This window comes from Danio rerio, chromosome 10, assembly GCF_049306965.1.
Source record: "Danio rerio strain Tuebingen ecotype United States chromosome 10, GRCz12tu, whole genome shotgun sequence".
NCBI lineage: Eukaryota > Metazoa > Chordata > Actinopteri > Cypriniformes > Danionidae > Danio > Danio rerio.
The window spans coordinates 18107524-18131550 of record NC_133185.1 but is presented as its reverse complement, the minus strand read 5'-3'; the positions used below and the strand labels follow the sequence as shown (position 1 = coordinate 18131550).

General features: G+C 34.6%; 2 protein-coding genes across 5 annotated transcripts in view; one reads left to right on the top strand and one right to left on the bottom strand.

The window, feature by feature from the left end:
- The window catches only part of apba1b (amyloid beta (A4) precursor protein-binding, family A, member 1b), a 219446-nt gene that overhangs the window by 145486 nt on the left and 49933 nt on the right, over positions 1–24027 (bottom strand). The gene's annotated exons all lie outside the window — the stretch shown is intronic.
- tjp2a (tight junction protein 2a (zona occludens 2)) overlaps positions 1–24027 on the top strand; it is a 63976-nt gene that overhangs the window by 28818 nt on the left and 11131 nt on the right. For 3 of the 4 annotated variants that reach the window (NM_001201571.1, NM_001201570.1, XM_009305192.5), the window contains 13 exons: positions 6780–6833; positions 9810–9934; positions 11351–11453; positions 11616–12339; positions 12419–12522; positions 14102–14255; positions 16032–16143; positions 19788–19906; positions 20081–20183; positions 20998–21148; positions 21244–21352; positions 21603–21822; positions 23606–23790. In NM_001201571.1, the coding sequence (NP_001188500.1) occupies positions 6789–6833; positions 9810–9934; positions 11351–11453; positions 11616–12339; positions 12419–12522; positions 14102–14255; positions 16032–16143; positions 19788–19906; positions 20081–20183; positions 20998–21148; positions 21244–21352; positions 21603–21822; positions 23606–23790 (2254 nt within the window). In that variant the 5' untranslated portion in view covers positions 6780–6788. Of the gene's footprint in view, positions 1–1277; positions 2068–6779; positions 6834–9809; positions 9935–11350; positions 11454–11615; positions 12340–12418; positions 12523–14101; positions 14256–16031; positions 16144–19787; positions 19907–20080; positions 20184–20997; positions 21149–21243; positions 21353–21602; positions 21823–23605; positions 23791–24027 lie in introns of those variants that run through there. The other variant, XM_005155574.6, reaches the window with a different exon arrangement.

Here is a 24027-nt window from a genome sequence, read left to right as displayed (position 1 = left end):
GCCTCTTGTCATCTCATCTAATCTTCGTTGTGGGTGTCAGCAAGTTCAGGGAAATCCTTCACAAACAGTGCTTTATAACAGATAAGAAATAGATTTTCACATTTCCCTGGAAACTGGTTCAGAAGAAGTAGTCCAAATGAGCTTTGTTTCAAAGTCCATCTTCAAAAAAAAAAAAAAAAAGACGATATACTATTAAAGTTAAAGTAATTTTATTCATGCATTTGCATGTTGTTTTTGTCCCTCGAAAGTATGTATGTCTATTTATATGCTGTTTTACAATCATTATATAAACACAGTGGTAAAAAGGTTTTAACATGACCACGTCACTTATTAGAATAATTTCTACAATATATTGCACAGCAAAAAAATGTTTACCTTGACCAGTATTGGGGATAATGCATTGTGTAATAATAATATTTTTCTAAGTAACAAGTAAAGTAACGCATTACTTGATGAGTTACTTTTTAAAAATTGTAATGCAAGTTACTTATTACTTTAATTAATTAGCTTTAAAAAAATAAATTGCTAAATTAAAGTGTACGTATTCACGTTGAATCCCGCACTCAATAAGAGAATGTGCTTCCTGGAAACCAGACAGAAAACCAAGATGGCAGGCCTTACATTTCCAGATGGAAGTATTCTCATTATTTAAACTCATCGAATAAATGGAAAATGAGATTGTCTCAGTGGACAGTGATTTTACTTCACTAATTAGACAAAAAGAACAAAAGGAGAAAACATATTGCTTTAGACTTTCAGTAGTGTGTACGGCATGCATAACTCGTGCATAAAATTTTCAGACGATAACATTATGCTAAATTATTATTCATTGATGTGTTTTTTAAAGGTATAAGTGAAGGTTATACAGTGTATCAATTAATGCAAATCTCCTCTAAAAAGAAAAAAAAACCCTGCAAGTTCTAAAAGATGTCAAGGTTAAAGAAAGGTAAAAAAAAAAAAGGAACTTAAAAGTTATGTAATACATTACTTTGCATAAAAAATGACTAAGTATTGCACCTAGCTATTTTTGAGGAGTAATTCAATATTTTAATGCATTACTTTCAAAAGTAACTTTCGCCAACACTTATCATGAAAAGCTTAGATATTTTTGCCCTGTTAGTACTTTAAACAGATGTAAATATTGCCGTCTGAACATCGGTGGGCTCTACGTCTTTTTGCTTCCAAACAAACTCTGGTATGGTTTAATGGAAATATGTCTTGCTTATAATTGACCGATGCTGATCGACAGCTTATCCATGACTGCTCCTCAGAAAATCAGATAGGATTTGGTTTTACACCTCAGTTTACATCAGCCTGTTGCTCTCAGAGAGCTGCTGAGTGTGAGAAATCAATTCTTTGGCATCGTTCTTCAGTAATCTGTTCTGGTTGTCACCGAAAACAGAATTGAGGGCAGCACACACATGCCGCACTTTAATCCTTAGAAGACCGAATTCGAAATCCATTATAGATCAAAGAACATTGGTCACATTTAGCACAGCACAATTTACTAATACAGTCCTATCATAGTGTGCCATTCAATCCTATACGGCTTTAAACAATCACAGTTTCTTCGAAAACAATGACGCTGAGGTGCTCCAAACCCCGTAATCCTTCACATTTGTAATTAAAGTGATGAAATCTCTGCTAATCTAGCCTCTCGCATTCAGAAGCTCATTTTACAATCTCAATCCAGGAGCGTAGATGACCAGAAAGTGCCGCTCGCCCCTCTATAAAGCTTTTAGCGTCAACCCAGATACAGCTGTGTCATTAGATGAATTTCAAAGGAATTTTTAATTTAATACCTCAGCTAGCAGACGGCTTCTCGCCGGCCCCGTTTTTGTGTGGCGTGGCTGCCGTGGGTCGCTGTGGACAGTGGGATTTGCGCAGAATGTAGGCCAGCGGCATCAGTCTTACGTCAAAGGCAGACAGATGCATTGTGCTGAGGGGTGATGCGCTTTGGCCCAGAGATATTGTGTTCACGGGAGAGGTGACAACATGAAGACGGTCCTCTCGCTGCACAGGAAATGGGTGCACACCATGAAGGCCATCCGCATCCTCCAGGGCATCGTAAGCGCACTTTCAGCTCTTTCGCAGCACGAATTCACCTGTTACTGTCTTCTAGAGTGCAACTTTTAGTTTAGGTGTTTGTGCTTGTATTTGTTTCTCTACTGTCAGTGCATAGGTTGACACTTAAATTTGAAATATTAGCAATGTGCAAAGTTTTAGTTATGGGTAATAGTATGAGTAAATGCCGTAAAAATATTTGAAGATTATTTGTGTACATTTTACATGAACATACTGTTTTAGGATTTACATTTCAGATTTTGTTTGTGTGTGTGTGAGAGAATAAAAAGCAATTGTAGGGTCATTAGCTGTTTTTCTGTGACCTATTGGTAGATAGTAGTGACTATGGTGTAAAAATGGCTTTGACACAATTTATTAATGTTCTTGTGGTGTTGAATTTTTCCACTTAAATTGAAATTTTTATTACTTTTTTTGTAATGAAAATTAGTCAAAAATTGGTTGGGAGAATTTATTAAAACTGAGTTTAATGCTTTGATTTAGGCATGGCTTTAAAAGTTTGTGTGTGTGTGTGTGTGTGTGTGTGTGTGTGTGTGTGTGTGTGTGTGTGTGTGTGTGTGTGTGTGTGTGTGTGTGTGTGTGTGTGTGTGTGTTTGTGTGTGTGTGTGTGTGTGTGTGTGTGTGTGTGTCTGTTTTTGCTGTGTTGGATTGTGAATGAAATATGTGTTTCCTTTACAAAATGCTACAGTGTGATTGTGCTTTGTTTATATTAATAGTTTACTGTAGGAGAGATGAAGCATATTTTCACACTGTAAAAACTAAATTCATAAAATTTACGGTAAAAAAAACGGCAGCTGTTTTTGCCAGTATTTTACCGTTTAAAATACGGTACAAACCGTAAAAAGTAATTTCTCAATTTTACAGTAAACTACCGTATTTCATTCATTTATAAATATAATATGTCTATATTTTGAATTACCAACAGTTGCACATATTTTGTTACACAGATAGACACATTAACACAGCCATATGCAGGTGATGATGAGAAAGTTATATTGAGTCAATGCTCATTACAAACAACTTTACCCTCAAGCAGACAAGTGTATCAGTGTATAAGGTGCTCAGTGTCATTCACACAGCTACTAAACACCAGTATGCTAACACGCATAAAACGAAAGTCATTAAATAAACATTGTTTACCAACAATAGATGAAACATAAATCTTTAATGTATAACTGATGGAGAAACAACTAAAAAGATCCATAATAATGTCAACAAAAATCATAAAAAGTGATGTGCCATGCAGGGAATTCTAGGAAAGTCAGTTTTCCGTTATTCGCTGTATATATTTAGGAAATATACTGTTAACCAGGTTACGAATTTTTACTGTAGCAGTTTTACAGTTTTTTTACCGTTGAAATCACGGCCATTTTTTACTGTGCAGACTCTTTGCAGTTGTTTGCTCTACCACACTTCCACACTTCACATCTATTAAATAGTTTTTATTTGAGAATTGTTCATATAGGTAAATGCTAAAATGATGCTGAGTGGCAACCCAGGGCTAGGATTTGTTATATTTGTTTAGTTGGATATGTGCAGTAGCATTTTTCTTTACATTTTGTTTTTTTCATTTTATTTCATATTTTTTTTCATATTTCACATTCCATATTCCTTGTACTTTTTGAAATGTTGGATTTTGTATTTGTAAATACTTTTTTGTGCTATTTTTGAAACTTAAAAAAGTTTATCTAAACAGTTGTAATCATCAATGTTACAGTTTACCAATTACATCTATACAATTGACAAAATTATTTACACTTTTTGGACATGAAATGTGTGTTTATTTTCTTTTTTAGATTTTACTTGTATTTGTTATTGTTAATAATAGTATTTTCATTTTTATTATTACGTTTCCTTGCTTTGAGAAATGTTTGATTCTGTACAAAAACAACAGTTTTAGATTATTTTTTGACAATCCTGAGGTTGTAGAGGTTATGACAATTTATTTGTAGAAATACAAAAGTGATTCTCCAGGGATGAAGTGTTTGAAGTGATCCGTTTCATAAAATGTGCATGTTGTGCAGATAATTCCCTTATTATGACTTTCACAACTCCACGTTTTTTGCTTCTTGGAAATTATAGGGCCCTACATAAAAAGTAGGGCAGTTGCTTAAAAATCCCTTGCTTTCAAAATAAAAACATTATTCTAAAACTAAACCAGCGGGGTCATGCTTGACATTCAGTCCACTGACCTAAAAACTCCTAAAGATCATTTGAGCGCTGTAATCTAGAACGTTGTGTTACGTAGCTTTTTTTTAACTGTACACTATTAAAGTTGTCATTTACATGAACTTAAAATGCACAACATCAAAATGTAATAAATAAGGTACACCTTTATACATTTTTGACCTTAATTTTTAAGTTGATGGCCATGAATATTGCGATTATTCATATTTTATGGTGGTTTAAAATCAGGTTACAGCACAAAAAGAAAACGAGTGAAAATCATTTAGACATTAAATGCTAAATGCATCAGTTATGTGCCAGTTGTGGATTCTAGGTTGAGAATTATTTAGGGCAATACTGGGATGCAGATTCAGCTGAGGAGATTAAAGAGCAACAATCGTAATCGGTCAGTGTGCGCACGGGTGGATGAAAAGGTAACTAGAGGCGTTTACAGCTCTCTGACTGATGCCGATGGTCATGTTTATGGTGTCTAACTCTGTGACCATGCTTCATCTTGACATAATCACTTAAATAATGTAGGCTTTATAGTTTATAGTTTTCATGCTGTACATTTCCTATAAAGGCATCGTTCACCTTATTTTATTTATAATATTTAATTGTTTACTCACTCTTAAACCTTTAGGATTTTCTTTCTTCTGTTGAACACAAAAGAAGATATCTTGAAAAATGTTTTAAACCTGTAACCATTGACTTCCATAGTATTTGTTTTTTACTATGGATTTCAATGGTTTCTTCAAGATATCTTATTTAGTGTTCAACAGAAGAAAGAAATTAATAAAAGTTTTGAACCACTTGAGGGAGAGTAAACATGAGTTAATTTGCACTTTTGTGTGAACTACGTATATTATGATTATATGATTTTGATTGTAATTACAAGTTGAGGAATTTGCACCTACAGCAACTGTTATGACTGTTTGAGGGGTAAATTTGGTTAAGACGGCTTTGTGCATTAAGTTATGATACACGTACTTGTATATTGACTTAAGCAAACCTGAAACTAATTACCGAATTCTGTGTGAAATGGAAATTCCTATAAATGTGTGTGTCATAAGGGCAGATGCGACACAAACTGTGCCTGTGGTGTCATCATGAGGTGTAACTGTAGATGGCTTTTTTAATGCTTATGTTTTATGGGTCTTTATATGCTCTTTGTAATAATACACATCAATGCAGATTTTGAAAGGGATAGTTTGAAAATTTTGCCATTTACTTACTCTTCACTTGTTTAAGCACATTTAAGTTTCTTTCTTCTAATGAACAAGAAAGAAGATATATATATATTACTTTTCTGTTCAACAGAATAAAGAAACTCATAAAGGTTTATAATCATGTGGAGGAGAGTAAATAATGAGTAAATTCTAATTTTAGGTAAACTGTCCCTTTAAATGCCAACATTGATCTTTTGGTCAGTGCAGTTTTATGAAAATGTTTTCATGTTATGAAAGTCCCTACAATTTTATCAATAAATTAGAGTAAGAATATAAATTTATTTTAACTATAATAGATATTAAGAGGGGAAAAAACTTCCTTGTTTTTTATTTCTATCTTTACATACATGTTTGTTTAAGGCAAGTGTTATTCCTAAAAATTAAAGACAGTTGAATGGAATATTCAGTTGGTTGTTAACTGTTGCTTTTGATATGAAAGCAGTTAGGTCATCCTTATACAGCAGTAGGTGAGATCTAGGGCTGGACGATTAATCGAAAAGTAATCGTAATCGACATTCAGAACCTATGATCAATCAAATTTTTCCAGGACGATTTTTACAGTACCTTTCCCTACGTGTCACTTGACCCCGCTCTGTTAAAGACTGTGGCTGATTTCTACTTTTGCGGCTTGCACTTTGCAGCGACATCTGATCTCTGGTCAAGTAGGACGATGGACTCTTTCTTTGCACCACATTGACGATGATTGGAAGCTGCGCCACAGATGCTTTTAGATGGCATTTAAAACTTGTCATTGAACTGTGATGGCAAATTAATAAAATAAATTGTTCAATTAATTGAGATTTTGATTGTAGGCCAAATTGCCCAGCCCTCCAGAGATCAGTTATTTTCACTCTCAAGAAAGTTGTATTTGTAATTGAATTCATGTAACAACAAAGACACAGTTTGTTTAGTAAGCTACTGCTTCAAAAAACGAAAATCCCATGTTTACTTTTCTCCTTTGCTGTACATCATCAATCATGGTGAACCAGGGACTTCAAAACTGAGCTGAACCATCGTTTTTGTGGACCACTATTACATACCTATCAAATGGTTCTTTTCTTGCAGTTCTCCTTAATTTATTGGTTCTGGGTGCATATAGTGTATAAATGATTTTCCTCCAAGTTTTAGATCTTCAGTTCATTGTTTATTCCGTTTGCCCTGTGTAATTGGGCTGGACCCTCGTATACTTTTTCACTGCGGCAGCACCACACTGCAGATTTTGCTCAGTAGATCACTGATGTCTGCTGTAATTTGACTCTGTCCATCACTGTCCTACAAATAAGCCTGTTTCTTCTGTTTCAGAACCCAGTCATGGAGGAGACTGTGTGGGAGCAGTACACTGTGACCCTACAGCGGGTGAGTACTGCATCTGAACCTCTGATTGCTAACTTCTAGGACCACATTTACGTAAAGGACAAGATGTTATTTCAATGAAAAACACTGATGCAGGAACTCATTTCCATAATGATCGAAGCATTCTATCAAGAGCAGGAAAACATAACACTAATATTGTTGCTTGCTGGTCTTGCATTCTCTTAACATTGACATGAGTGGAGAATTGGGAAGCGCTTGCTATTCGTTCAACTTTATTTAGATAGAAAAAGAGTTATTTTTATTTAGAATGACAAAATGTTTGCTCAACTGACCTAGATCGGGTGACTGGCCTTTGTTTAATTGTATTGCTATTCTAGCTTAGTGTACTTTGAAAACCATGAGTTTAGTAGGTTTATATCTATAATAGTTATCATGACCTCTTATTAGAAGTAAGATTGCATTTAATTCAAGGGTGTACATCTAAGTGGACTAATAAAAATACTTGAAGTACAAATGCGGACATTTAAGGTGTCAGTCAGTTGTCTAATAATCAAGACTGAGGAGTATGTATCCTCAAGGTATGTCAATAGCTAAGGCGATTTTATTTATTTATTAAAGTTTTTATTTTTTATTTATTTTCTGGGTTTCATCTTTAATTGATTGGACAGTAGTGAGTATTCACAGGAAAGCGTGGGGAGCAAAAAGAGGAGAAGGATTGGCATAGGACTTCGAGGCTGGAATCGAAGTCTGGTTGCTGTGAGCACCAGAGTGCATGTGTCGACGCACGCACTAACCACTATGCTATTGCGGCTGACTTTATTTTATTTAGCAACATGAGCACCAAGGAGAATGAGTACAATAACAAAATAGTGCAAGAGGATAACCAAACACATAGAAAGTTAATATAAAGACGATAAGCAATTGATTGCCATTTCAACCCAAAATGTATTAAGGCTGATTTATACTTCTGCGTCAAGCGCACCCGTATGCTACGGCGCAGTCTACGCGTCAACGCATAGCCCTACGCCATGGCCGTAGCTGACGTGCACCTCTCAAAAAATGTAACTACACGTCGCAACGACGCATAGCGCAAGCTCTGTGATTGGTCGGCTTGTTAGCACTGATGAGTCTGGGCGGTACCGATAGCTGCGTGAGCCCGATGAAACGATTGTTTACAAGTGTGGAGTCCCGTAAAGGAGCTCTGGATGGAAAGTTTTGTTTTGTGTTTACCTCATGGTTAAAGTTGTTGCACGTCTGCCAGTTCTTGCCTCAAAATGAGCGAGTTTGAGCCACTTGTACAATCAGGAAGCGTTTAGAAAAAAAACAAAACCCCAGCAAAAAAATTTGACATAGAGGAACATTATTACCTCACTGACAACGTTGCATGCGCCGTAGGTTACGCCGGTCATTTGATGCAGAAGTATAAACCAGGCTTTAGATTGGCGTCAGATAATAACTGAACTCAAGTTAAACTGGTGTGTGCACTAAAAAGACAGAATAGGGTCGTTGGACCAAATTGGGTGGACTCTAACACACAAACACACACACATTTTTTTCCGTGACTTTTGCCTCTAGAGTAAAATGAACATCAATGAATGCTGTATATCCCAGTAAATTGATTCTTCGATCAGGATTTACAGACAATACAGAGTAACAATTCCTTAGCATTATTCTGATGCTTTAAGTTTTATAATCCATAAAGCATGTTTTTACTCTAAGAATGATACTTCAGTGGAGATCTCTCTTTACCTAAGAGAATAAATTAAATCTCTTATAATTCCTTAAACATGCCTCTTATAATCATTTAGTGTGTACATGTTATATTCAGAAGCAGCTTTACAGAAAATTATAAATAAAGCAGATACAAAAAATTACTAAGAAAAGGTCATTTGAAACATTGCAAATGATGGAAGAAGAATTCAACATGTCTCAATGAAGATTAGGGCACAAGTTTGATGCATAAGTAGTTAAAATCCACACCTATAAACCCATTGCTTTTTACTAAAAGGAAATAAGTCTGTAAACTACTGTTTATTGCAGTAAGTATATTACGATAAGTTTTATTAATAAATATTCAAGTAAAAAAAAAAAAATATATATATATATATATATATATATATATATATATATATATATATATATATATATATATATATATATATTCAACTTATCTATATATATATATATATATATATATATATATTTTTTTTTTTTTTTTTTTTTTTCATAATATTTCCAGCCAGGTTTTAGTGAACTTGCAATATTGTTGAAAACGTAGAACCTTTAGTTCTGATATGTAAAATATTTCAGTGCTTATACATCCTCTGCTTGTAAACTCATAAACAAACAATTGTGATGGGTTTATAACAGGAGTGGCCAACCCTGTTCCTGGAGAGCCACCTTACTGCAGATTTCAGTTGCAACTCGTATCAAACACACCTGCCTGTAATTATCATGTGGTGTTCAGGTCCTAATTAATTGGTTCAGGTGTGTTTGATATGGGTTGCAACTGAAATCTGCAGGAAGGTGGCTCTCCAGGAACAGGGTTGGCCACCCCTGGTTTATAAGATCATCCCTATTTTATACCTTTAAATACTTCCTAAAATTTGCTTCTGAAAGGGAAATTCCAATGCAGTAAGATTAAACTCAAATCAAACTTTTGTCTTTTCATCACATTTTTTTTCCACTGTGTCTCTTCAGTAACCCCTAGACATAATTTTAACACTGTGATTATGTTTCCAGCTGGTGTTGAGGTGTGTTTTTGAGAATCTGATCACAAGTGAATGACACCAAAAAAAAGGCAAAAAAAAAATGTTAAGTCCAGTTTTCTTACTAGCTCTGACTCTAACACAAACCCACAGAATTCTGCATAGGTTTGCAGTAATTCATGCAGGAACAAAAGCTGATGTAAAACATGCTGACTGTACATGCTGATTAAAAGATCGGAAAAACCCTCCACATCAATTAATGTATGGATTCATTACATTTTTATGAAACCAATTCTATTCCTTGATGTAGGACTCCAAGATGGGCTTTGGCCTAGCGGTGTCTGGAGGACGGGACAATCCAAACGAAGAAAGTGGAGAAATGTCAATCGTCATATCTGATGTGCTGCAAGGGGGTCCAGCCGATGGCTTGCTGTTGTAAGCTATAATATTATATTTCTTTCAACACAGCCCTCAACCTGTGATAAGATTTGTAACACTTAAATGCAAAAACTGTTGTAGGGTTGAAACTACAGAAAGATTTGTACCAATTTCAAATACTTAATTAAAAATAATGATGAATATAAAACTCCTTGTTGTGCAACAAAAAGCATGGCTTCTGCATCAATAAATCATGTGACTGGATATTCAATTTAATTCATCTTTATTTCTACAGCACTTTTACAATGTGGACTGTGTTAAAGCAGCTTAACATTTTATATGCTTAACATTAATAACAATTTCTAGTAAATTGAAATTAAAAAAAAGTGTCAGTCCAGTTTTAAAGCTAAATTTTAGTTTGGTTCTGTGTGTTCACTGCTGAAAGTCCAAACACTGAACAGCAAAGCCATCAGTGTGCATCTCCACAAACCAAGCAGGTCAGTGGCGACTGTGTCGATATTGAGATCAACTAGTCGACCTTTAAAGGCAAGATAGAGTGACAGCATTTATTATTATATGCTTCATCTATGCTCTGTTGCACAAGACATTTATTATGTAGGAAAAATGGTTAAGTTTCTTTGTTTGCAGCAACTTCCACTTTTATTATTAATCATTTACATCAGCTTTCCATGAAGTGTTTGATGTTTTTTTTTTTTCTCTAGGCCAGTGGTTGTCAAACTTTTTTCACCAAGTACCACCTCAGAAAAAAAAAGTCTCTCCAAGTCTCACCACAATGAGCAGTATTGAAATACAGTAGCGTATTAGTAGCCCGGTAAAGCAGCTACAGTTCTGCACAGCTCAAAAAACTTGGCAGATTAATTCCTATTATTAAGAATATTTATTATTGTCAGCCACTTTAAACATAAATAGTCTGAATGTTAACTCTGCACTGTGCTTATATGTAAAAAAAAATAAATAAATAAATAAATAAATAAATAACTAAAAACATCAACATTTTAATTAAAATGTGCTTAAGGTAAAAAGAAAAGTGCTGTACTTTTAATGTAAAGTATTAACATATAGTAGCCAATTCATCAACACCGAAAATGTTGCCTGGACCTTAGAAATATATAGGCCATATGTCATATAATGAATATTATTATATGTCATATTCATATATAAATCATTTTTGATCAATTTTGAAATATATGTAGTATGTACATATGACATATTTGATTCCTCCGCGTTCCACTTGAAGGAAGCCCGTGTACCACTAGTGGTACACGTACCACAGTTTGAGAACCACTCACTGCTCTAGAATATATGAGATGTAAATTGTGTTTCTTACTCCAATTACTCTCCGTACTCTTATTTTCCACAGATAAATTTGCAACAGTGGATGAAAACATTGGAAAATTGTTGGAACGTTAATTATAGAGATTGCGCTTAACAGTGTTTTATGATGTTCTACAGTGAAAATGACAGAGTGGTCCAGGTCAACACTGTGCCGATGGACGGTGTCCCACACTCCTTTGCAGTCCAGACTCTCCGCAAATGTGGCAAAGTTGCCAAAATTGTAAGTTAATCATTTTAAATAATAAAGAATAAAAAATAAATAAAAAATTTAAAAATAAAAGCATGCTAAAAAAAGCCAAGTATACTTTGTAAACTATGTTTAGACTATATATATAAAGCATTGTTTCAGTTTTAAAAAATTGTCCCCTATTTTGATCACCAGACTGTAAAGCGATGTAGAAAAATCCCTGTCAACCTGACCAAGCGTGCTGCATCCCCTGATGACCGTGTCTTCAGTGGCGACTACAACGATGATTATGACTATGAACAGGACCAGCACAGCATCTACAGTGGACGCAGCTACCCTAACCGTGATACTAGTTTAGAGCGTGAGCGCGGCGGCTATGCTGACGAGCGTGAACGGGACTATGATCGCAGTCGGGGGAGGAGCATGGAGCGCGGCGTGAGCCCTGATAGACAATACAGGCGGGACGGCAGCCGCGGACGAATGCTGGACAACGAGCGCTGCCCCGACCCCCGTTACAGAAGTGAAAATACCTTGGATCGCGACCGCAGTCCAGACCCCCGTTATCGAAGTGAACGCACGCTGGACCGCAACTACAGCCCAGAGCGAGGTCGCCGCTTTCGCAGCGAACACAACCTGGACCGAGAGCGAAGTCCAGACACACAATACCGCAGCGATCGCACACTGGACAGAACACACAGTCCAGATACACACTATAGGCCTGAACCTGCTCGGGGGTACAGCAGAGAGAATCTCACCAGTGACAATGAGCGCAGGAGGTATGGCTCACATCAGAACGAACCCATGAAGAAGAGCAACAGCCAAGACAGATTGGATCGTTCGCCTTCACCTGCACCACTCCGACACAATGCCTTGGAAAAGCCACTCAGTGTTACTCTCCTCAAAAACCGTCCCAATGATGGTAGGTAATGCTTCATCTCATTTACATTTTTGTTGTTTGTTTCAGCGTAAAACTTAACCTCATATTTTGTTTTTTTCAGAATATGGCCTTCGTCTAGGCAGTCAGTTGTTCATCAAAGAGATGACGAACACAGGCCTTGCATCCAGGGAAGGCAAACTACAAGAAGGAGACATTATTCTGAAAGTATGTTTCTGGAACGACCACATAAAACATGGGGCACAATAGTTGCGCTCTGCAGTTGTACTCATTTTGTCCATAGGGAACTAATAATCTATTAAAGACAGATTTGCTCTGAGCTCTGAGGTTGTTAATTAATTGTATATGCTTTGTTGAAGCCATCTTACCAAGCTTGTTTCCTGTCTAAAATAATTTCCCATCCTAATAAAGTTGAAAAAAAAAAATACTATGCACCGAAATAAAAATTCTAGGCTGATTTTAAAAATTCTGGTAAAAGTAATTTTGTAAGACTTTTTAAAAATGTAACTCAGTAACTCAAATTCTACTAGTTTAAGACATATGGTATACATATGGTTACATGAGCGGAATATCCACAGAGTGGAATATTGAGCAATTTTGAACTTTGACCATGGCATTCGTGCAAGATAGCCTACAGTGAAATGCCATTGAAATGGATGGGTTTCAAACCCCAGTGATTTCTGTGTTTGGAAAGTGAAAGCCGTTTGGAAAGCCGGTGTACACCCCAGAGTAACAATAGCTGAAGGGAGAGTGAAACCAACGCACTGAGCACTGGTGAAGCGTAGCCTTTTTTTGGCTCATATTTTTGCCCCTTTTTATCACAGAAATGCCATTTTCAGCTGGTAACTTTGCTCGAGCACGTGAGTGACAATCACACAGTATGAACTATCAAGGACGCGATCTGAGAGAATCGCCTATGAGTCGCCAATGCCTGTGAGATATTTGGCGTGTTAAATATCTGGAGCTGTCGGCAATTCAAATCATGGTCACCGTTGAAATGTGTTCTGACTGAAAAAAACATCGGCGATTACCTATAGCCAATGAGTGAGCAGCATCCACTTGTGTGTGTGTGTGTACCTGCAGGCCAGCGGGAGGTTGGGGGAGAAGTTAAAAGTGCTCATTTTTAGTTTATTTGGACCCAATAAGTGCAGGAAAAACTAGTGGAGGTTTAACAGGAGCATCCGTGTCTGACGTTTCATACAGAAAGTTAAAAAAGAAAGTTAGGGAGAAATTGCTAATTCCCTTCAAACCCAGGTGAGCAAATATGTATATGTATTTTCTATCCCATTAAAGGCTTCTTTCTCGTTATGTAGTTAATAGCAAAATATATACTATGTGTTTTTGGCTGTGAGATGTAATTTGGATGAAGTTTTTGGCGATTCTTCCGATTGTAAAGTCATGCAATGTGAAAGCCCCTGTCGCCGATCCTTCTTGAAGTGTAAACAAAGCAACGACAAAACGCTAGCCCAGATAGTCATGCAGTGTGAAAACATCTGTGACTCGACTACTTTGAAAATCCTGCAGTCTGAACTCAGCATAAATGTGTCTTTGATGATTTTGTGCTTGCTCTTTGGTAGGCATTATAACACTATAACAAGACTTTTTAAAAGTCCCTATGGAAATGTTTTTCAGAACCAGTGCTGCAGATAGACTGGAAAGAAACTAATGCATGCTGTAGCAACCACATATACCTGCTAGATAAATGCTCACTGAGCATTACAGATATTTAACTCAGACTTTTTTATAGTGCTGTATATGTTATTTATTAATGCTTATGTTGTGTTAGATCAACGGTACGGTCACAGAGAATCTGTCTCTGAGCGATGCAGGGAAGCTGATTGAGAAGTCTCGTGGAAAGCTGCAGCTGGTGGTGCAGAGGGATCGCAGTCAAGTGCTCATCCGCATCCCACCAATGGCAGACAGCGACTCGGAAATGGATGGTGAGTGGATCTCAAGACCCTATTAATGAAGTAAAAATGCTGTCATTTATTTATTAGCAATTTAATGAAGTAAAAATGCTGTCATTAATTTATTAGCAATTATAAAAATTCACAAAATTATAATATTTTTATTTGGATGAAATGCTATAAGGCATTTATTACATGAAATTAATACTACCATTTTCACTCAAACCCGTACTTAATAAATCCACTAAATCAAGAGAAACAGAATTTTCGAGTGGTCTCTCAATTATGTATTCCATCAGTAATTAGGATCTTTGCATACATGTCATTTATTTAATATGAATATCTTTATCAATATCAGGATATGAGATTACCTATATGGTGATATGAGGTTTTTGTCATATTGCCCTATTCTGTCCTGTGCTTATTATTAACTTGATTAAAAACTTAAAAGCTAGTAAAGAGCAGTAGCAAAGTATAAATATGTAAAACTTGCCAATTAATGAGTGTTTTAGGGCTGTGATGTGATCGTTTTATGTCAGCAAGTTTTTTTTATGGTGGATCTGACATTTTAGTGGATGTCTGTATGTTATATTTCATGACATTTTTGCGGTACCGAGCTCTAATCTCTCAGAGACCTTTGACCTCTCGAGTTTTTCCAGCTGCTGTGCTGACGCTGGATTGGAAAGAGAGGCTTTTGGTTTGGGGAGGATTACATAAACCTTCCCCATAATCCAAAGCTTATAAAATGTCATTTTGTAAACTCCAGTAAGACTTGTGCCATGTTTTGAAAATAATTTGTATAACATGACATGTAAGAAAATATGTTTGATTTTATTGCGTTTTGTGTTATGCTTTTTCAGCTATTTTGGCGTCTAAATATAAGTAGGAACTTAATGCTCAAAGTGTACTGTTTTATTGTGCATTGTCAAATGTAGGTTTTTAAAGTAACCTTCTGTTTTACAATATGTGTGAACACTAGAAAGATTCCTCCTTCCTCCATTTCTTTCCAAATGTTTGGCACAATAAATTTTCTTTGTACTCATTTAAAATAAAGTTTTAGATATCTATTAATTCCCTCACTAATTACCCCAAAACTATTAATTTTAGGACTTCCAAGAGTTCAGTAGTTTTTGAGATGGAAAAAAATATATATATACTTTTTCCATGATTTTGGTGTATTTTCACAGCAAACCGCAAGAATTGAAGCAAATATTGCTGAATGTTTTGAGAAAAGCCATAACAGAGTCAGTCATTTTAGGTTGCAAATATAAAAAAAACAACAACTTCAAAATCCTGGAGGGTCTGGTAAGTGTAGATATCAGTTGTTTTATCATCTATTTTTCTTTTATAACTGTGAATCATCGGCCAGTTTCAATGTGGACAAACTAAGTACAATCATTCAATTAATCTTCGTCTTTATTTGTCTCCCTTTGGAGAATTTTTTTCTTGGGCATTCGAGAGAGCAGAGTTCATTAAGTGACAAAACAAATATGAATAATAAATAAACAAGAAACAGTACAATATGCAAAAACCAACACCTTTCCCAGACACAAACCAAAATACAGGAAGTTTAAAATGCATCCCCAAACAAAAAAATCCTGATTACAAACCTGGTTTGCTGGTGATGACATTTGTGTCATGAATACTGTACATCCATGTAAAAACTGAAGTATACTTTCGTCTTCTATCAGTCATGGCCAAATTCATCAGTTTGCACTGCAGAAATGAATGATCCCTGAATCATGCTTCTTGTTAAAGTGTGTGCTGATGACCTGTGTGTGTGTGTGTGTGTGTGTGTGTGTGTTGCAGACATCTCTGAGATCGAGTCGTACCGCTCATATTCTCCTCAGGAGGATCGGCGGAGTCATCACTCAGACCTCTCCTCACACTCCTCCAATGAGAGATTACAGGACAAAAACAGGTAATGCATTATGAATTAAACCATGAACAAATTTTGTCTGCAGATATTGGAGTACTGTGGCAAGAAACACTTTACAAGGTTCCATTGGTGGAATAAGTGTGGAGTAAGTTAGCGATAAATGTTATTTCAATAAATTCAGATGTTAATTAATCGCCATTATAAATTCATCTTAGTTCATGTTAATTCTCTTTTTTACAATAAAATTATTACATTAAAAAATTGTATATGTTAATATTATTTAATGCAAATGAGTAATATCTGATATTAACTAATCACTAGTAGTAATTGGTTGTACTTTTTATTACCTAACATTAACAAAAAATGTTAGGTCTTGTTAGGTTCTTGTTTTTTAATGCCCCATTAATTAGCTGTTAGTATAATAGTTAACCAAGTTACCATTTTAAACTATGGTCAATTAATGTTTTTGCAGAACCAGCTATAGTTTGTATTACTAGCATAAAGTAGCCAAACCAATATTGCAGTGTAATACAGCTTTTATGAGAAAAAGTGTTAAAAGGAAGAGCATAACAATTTCAAGAAACTTAATCCTCAGAATGGGTGATTATATCAAACATTTAACATTGATTTACTTTGTATTGAAATAAAATGTACAATAAAAGTTAGCATGGTGATGAATTAAATATAAATTTTTAACAATCAGACAAGATGCATTTTTGAAAAACATTTTACTTATTACCATGCTATTATTTCTTTATTATCCATTTTTTAAATACCTGTATTACTGATGAACCGCACACACAAAACATTAATATAGTCTTTAATATAAATTATATATTTTAATTTTGTTGTAATATATACATTTTATTTTACAAATTTATATGATTAATTATAACTGCCTGCATTTATAGTCTTCAATAAACTTAAAGGGCTCTATTTTGACAGTTCATGAGCAAAGCGCAGGGCGCAAACGCTTTCAGAGCGTGTCAGAATCCACTTTTGCTATTTTCAGCACGGAAAAATCCAATTTGTGAAGTGGCGCATGATCTAAAACGGTTGAGTTTATTTTCTTAATGAGTTATAGGTGTGTTTTGAGAATAAACCAATCAGAGTCTCATCTCATCTCATTCCCTTTAAGAGCCAGTTGCGTCGCTATGGCACATTTGCTATTTACATGAAGTAAAGTAAGTGTATATGGAAAAACTGAGCATTTTACTAGCAAGAAAACAGTTAAACAACATCTACAGCCCAAGAATGAGAGATAAGGCATCTCATAATTCACTTTCGCTCTCGTGGATAGGGAAACCTTGTACGCACAGACATTAATTAGCCTATAAATAATTAATTTCGTTTGTTAAGCACAAAGATTTGTCTCAAAACAGTTTCCAAATTCAGTTCTAATCTCCAGCAAACGAATAAATATACAATAATAACGAAGTGTGCTAAAAAACTGAGTTATATCCAAATACACATGCTGTGCCCCATATGGTTTAAAACCTGACAGGTGGACAAATCTAAGCTTGTTTTTTAATAAAACAAATATAAATATGGATATAATAAATAATACTGCTAATAATGATAACATTATACAAAAGCAAATTGAATGAACTGAAAAAGCCTCCTAAGATGAAGAAAGTATGAAGGAAGTGGTTTTTAAATTCAAGTAGGCTAGAAAATAATATTTTGTAATATTTTAATCCTTTATATTTACATCCTATATTTATATATCCTGATTATATCCTATATATATATATATAATTAATATTTTAGATATTTTTCATATGTAAAGAAGATGTAAAGATATGTAAAGATATGTACGTATTGCTCTATATCTTGTGTGTATTAAACAGTGTGTAAGCCAGGCGCACTCTGCGCCAGACAATAGACCGGCTTTGTTCTGGCCTAAAACTATTATAGTTTCTCAAAATAGCAACGCGCCAGCAATGCGCCAGCAACGCGCCAAAACACGCCTGCTTTTTTAGACCAGAATGCCTATGGGCGCACATATGAGCGCAAATGCATTTGCTATTTAAACAGCATGGCACAACACCTCAAAACGACTCTTGCTCCGAGCTGAAAGTAGCAAATAACAATTGCGTCGCGCCTTGCGCCACATTGCGCCGGGTGTATGATAGAGCCCAATGTCTTCAAATGTATTAAATTCACTGAAATAGTGTTACCCCTAGTTCGTTAGAAAGAAAATAAAGAAAAAGGACTTTCACTTAAATAACCTTTATTAATTACACAAAAAGGTGTATCAAACTACAAAAACTACTTTGGTAGCAGGTGAGCAGAATAATCACAATTAGGTAATTTGGGTCATACCCCACTCTTAGATAATGTGCAAATATGCAACACTCCACAGTCCTTATATAGTAACTCAAAACAGTGACATAAACCAACTCCTGAAACAGAGCCAGAAAACACACCCTTATTACACTACCATCAATATCAAAGCATAAATCATTTAAAATACAACATTCATCACAAACCATTTAAACCTCAAACCTTTACAATATATATACACAATACTATAACACATAAACAGCATGTAACAGACATGTATCGGAATGATCACATACCTGGACACAACTATAACTGTTAACCAGCATTAGCAACTCACAGCAATACCTGCTGCAGGTATCCCTGACTGCACATCCTATTTTAATACACATGATTACACGCATTACCCCACTTAAAACTTGATATAACATGTTTATTCAAACTTAACTTTACCTCAGAAACCATTGACGCTGCCCAACCTTCCTTAATTTGTCTGTCTTGTCTGATTGGCGTTGTCTGCTTGGCGTGCACGCCACACTTCCTCCTCACAACTGCCGCTCCATTCATAAAAGCAGCAGATGACTGGAATTTACAGTATTTTGCCTAGCCTGCTGCATTACAAAACATACTATAAGGTTTACAGCTATTACAATAGGAAAGTTAAATCATTTTAAACAGAACTTTTTCTTTCTCCATGTAAGGCTGCTCGATTGGTACAACCAACAGTCCATCTCAATTAAGTGTATAACAAAGGTTTTTTAAAAAGAAATGTTATGCTAAATATATTTTGAATATGTATAACTAGAGTTTGCTCATTTTGACACATTATTTAAAATATGAGGCTGAGAAATAACTACGTTTTATTTTTTAAAGAGGAAGTTTTTAAAAATCCTTAGCGGTTTGCCCTGTAAAAGACTGAAATTTAGTTAATAATATAATCTTTAAAGATCTTAAATTTGACTTTGAAACCCAGCATAATCCCATTACCAAACGATCTACATTTGTAAAAAATGCATATTTATTTAAAACAAAAATTCGTCAAGTGATATAAAAATGTAACAAAATAAGTTCAAGAACAATCAGATGATCAGAATTTTTTACATGCTGCGTTGGTTTCGCTAAATGGCATAACATACATGCTAATTTTACAACTTAAAATTTTACAACGTAATTTTCAACTTAATAATACATTTTACAAGACGTATTTTTAACAACTAAGGCTGTTGTGTGTATTTTGTAGGTCCAAAATCCTTTGCAAAAATTACAAGTGTTCCCTAGAATTCTTTTGTATATCTGGGTTAAAATTTGAATGTATTATGAGAGTAAACTGACAATACATTGAATTGAAATGTTACAGAAAACTGTGTAGAGTTTAACTCCCTTTTTGCTTCTTTTCCTTGTAGAGAAGAGCCTCCTAAAAGACTGGCTAAAATGGGAGCGATGCCCACTCCATTTGTATCAGCACCGGTGGATCTGCCACCTCCACCTGTAGAGAAAGAAGAGCCTCGCAGCGAGTCTCCAGGTACCGCAGCTCCTCTGGACTGCAAATACAAATAGGAAAAAATCAATGCAGTATTCTATGATTTACTTATAACAAGATCTCATAATTCTACTGAATAAAAAGATCAGAAGAAACTTTAATGATGATGATGATGATGATGATGATGAGAAAATGTTTTTGTTTGTTTTTTTGCAGCTCCTCCTGTGGTAATTGCTGCTCCAAAAACTGTTCCAGTAAAAGCAAAACCTTTGCCAAAGGTTCCCTTGCTACCCAGTCCAGAAGAGCAGGAAATTTATGGGTTTGTTTTAATATAATGTACTTTTTTAAAGCTAAATTTAAATGTTTTTGCTAATATTTTTTTTACTAAAATAGTAGCTCTATGTTTTAATAAGGATTCATTAGTTAATGTTAGTTATTTACTTGCATGAATTAAGTATGAACAATACTTATACAGCACTTATAAATCATGGTCAACATTTACTAATCCTTTAATAAAATGCAGATTTATGCTTGTTAACATTAGTTAATGCACCATAAGTTAACATGAACTAACAATGAACAACTGTATTTGCATTCACATGAACAAATACTGTAATACATACCTTGTTTGTTGTTTGTTCATGTTAATAAATGCAATCTGTAACATTAATTAATTCAACCTTATTATAATGTGTAATCAATATTCAAAATAAAAAGAACCTAAATATTAATATTTTCTATTTTTTTAATAATAATAATAATAATTTCATTTAAAAAATACTGGGAAAGATGGTTGAGAACAAAAAGAATGTTTTAATTGGGATCCAAAGGGTTAATTTTATCCATATGTGTCTGGAATCTCCCCACAAGAGATGTGTGTGATGGGTAACCGTTAACATAACGTTGTATGGCAGGATCTGAGCAATATAAATATTTATGAATATAATCAAGATAGTATCTGATGACCATGATATCTATACCGTATGTCTTTTTGTTTATATGCTTGAAAGAGCTCTTTGTTCTGTATTTGTTTGAAAAATTGACTAAATAAAGTACACAAAAAATCATCCTCTGGTACTCGCTGAATGATTTATAAAGACAGCTTTGCGACTCTAACTGGAAATGTCCCACAGGCCCAACACTGTGATGGTGCGCTTTGTGAAGGGTGAAAGCGTTGGTCTGCGTCTGGCTGGAGGAAATGATGTGGGCATTTTCATCGCCGGCGTTCAAGAGGACAGTCCTGCCGAGGTGGAGGGTCTGCGCACTGGAGACCAAATAGTCAAGGTCAGGATTGCACGCTGCACAAGGCGAAATTGCGTGCCTCCTTAATTTATCCGAAATTTTATATATTGGTAATTTTTGTATTTATTGTCCTCCAGGTGAATAACATGGATTTTCGAGGCATGGTCCGTGAAGATGCAGTTCTGTATTTACTGGAGATTCCCAAAGGAGAGGATGTGACCATTTTGGCTCAAAGCAAACCCGATGGTACTTCAACACACCCCTCGTTTTTTATTTTGATTTTATTTTAGCTATTATTTATTTCTGTTAATGTCTTTTATTGTGCTATGAACATTTTTTATTATAGTATTTATTAAATGTTTGTAAATTTGATCTGTTTTTGCCATGCATAACCAGAGAAGCTGATATGGCTATAAACTCACTCTCCCAATACACCTCTCTGTAGTCCTAAGTTGTGTGTAAAATTGTGAGTAACTCTCTTCTGTTTCAATTTTAGTGTATAAAGACATCCTGGGGTCTGGACGAGGTGATAACTTCTTCATCAGGACTCATTTTGAATATGAGAAAGAGCTTCCCCAGAGCCTGAACTTCTCTAGAGGAGAGGTTTTTAAAGTGGTGGACACCCTGTATGATGGCAAGCTGGGAAACTGGCTCGCCATCCGCATGGACAAAGACAATCAGCTCCTGGAAAAGGGCATCATACCCAGCAAGAGCAGGTGAGACTCGTGTATAATGCGTGAATGCATTAATGTAAAACCTAGGGTTTTGAGACATGTATAGATTAATGTAACTTAGATGATGTGTCTTACTGAAATATGTAGAAGAAAACCAATGAAAGCTTTATGTTATTCAAATAATCAACATTGTCATATGCATTATTAAGTCACTTTAAAAGAAGTTGTTCTTTACTAATTATTAATTACATCATTAAATTGTATTTCAGTTACTTTTATAATTACACTGTAACTTCTCAATATTACTAAAAATTCACATACAGTTGAAGTCAGAAATATTAGCCCCCCTAAATTATTAGGCCGCTTGTTTATTTTTTCCCTATTTCTGTTTAACCGTGAGAAGATTTTTTTAACACATTTCTAAACATAATAGTTTTAATAACTGATTTCTAATATTTTCTTCTAATGTATTTTATCTTTACCATGATGTCTGTAATTAATATTTGACTAGATATTTTTCAAGACACTTCTATACAGCTTAAAGTGACATTTAAAGGCTTAACTAGGTTAATTAAGTTAACTAGGCAGGATAGGGTAATTAGGCAAGTTATTGTATAATGATGGTTTGTTCTGCAGATTATCGAGAAAAAATATAGCTTAAAGGGGCTAATATTTGGTCCCTAAAATGGTTCATAAAAAAATCAAAACTGCTTTTATTCTTGCCGAAATAAAACAAATAAGACTTTCTTCAGAAGAAAAATATTATCAGACATAGTGTGAAAATGTCCTTGCTCTGTTAAACATCATTTGGAAAATATTTAAAAAAGAAGAAAAAAAATTGAAAGGGGCTAATAATTCTGACTTCAACTGTATGCATACATATACATAAATATAAACATATAAACAATAGAAATTAAACTTGAGTCTTTTAGTTTGGTTTAAAAAAAAACACTTAAAACAACATATATCAAACTAAAAATGTTTATGAGTACTGACACCATATATTATACATATATATTGACACTTTTATTGTTTCTTAAGCTTGCACAGTTGACAGAAAAATATGTCCTCCTTTAATTGAAATATCTGGATCACAAAAATATATACAATTACTATACTTTTCTGAATGTATCTAACAGATGTTGTCATTAGTTTGTCTATTTATTTTTTTCCTTAACCATATGCAATTGTCTTGATAAATGTAGTCTTTAGTTGAAAAATAAAAATAATAAATATATTTATATTCTTTTCAGTCTTATGTTTGCATTTGTATTCAGTCTTTTTAAGCCATAAAATGGTTCATTTTAAGTCGATATTAAATCAGATCTGACCTTCTGGAATGTTTACTGTTTGCAGAGGTACATCCAGTGTATGCGATGTCATGTTGATTTTAAAAGCACATTTGTTTAGAGTTCCCACGCTTGTTGAAAGTAATTGAATTTAAGAAATTAATTCAAGGCCTGGAAATATTAAAAACAAACATGGATCATTAAAAGTGCTTGAATATAAAGTTTATGGTGTTATTTCAACAACAGTACTGGGCTGCTTTTAAAAATTGAAGATAACAATGAAGACATTCCTCATTTAAAAGTCTTCGATTTAACTCTTATACAAGAACTATGATAAAAATGCACTTTTTATCTACATTTTTTAAACCACATTTGAATAAATGTCAGTATTAAATTCAGTTAGTTGTTGGGCGGTCACTATAATTATTAGTGATTTAATAAAGTTCTTGAAAATAAATAAATTTAATATCTATGAAAGAGTGGGAACCCTGTTTGTTATGTTTGTGTGATCATTTTATTTCTTTGCATACAATCAGGGCGGAGCAGATGGCAAATGTTCAGCATGCACAGAAAGGTGCTGGTAATGACAGAGGCGATTTCTGGAGGCTCAGAGGTCAAAGGGCAGCTAAGAAAAAAGACCTTCGCAAGAGCAGAGAGGATCTCAGTGCAGCTCCAGTCACCACACGCTTCCCGGCCTATGAGAGAGTGGTGCTGCGTGAAGGTATGTCAATCACAGATCATCTAACCCCGTTTGGAGTTTTGTATAGAAAGTTCAAATTTGAAATCGGAAAATAAATTAAGGTGTGATAAACCTAAAAAAAACTGACATGCTTTTATTTTTGGTGTACACTAGGCCAGAATTTTTTTTTTTATTTATATATACTGACATTAATGGCAAAAATAAATAATAAAAAAGTGTATTGTTTTGAATATTTTAGTGCTTCATATTTTTTGTTTC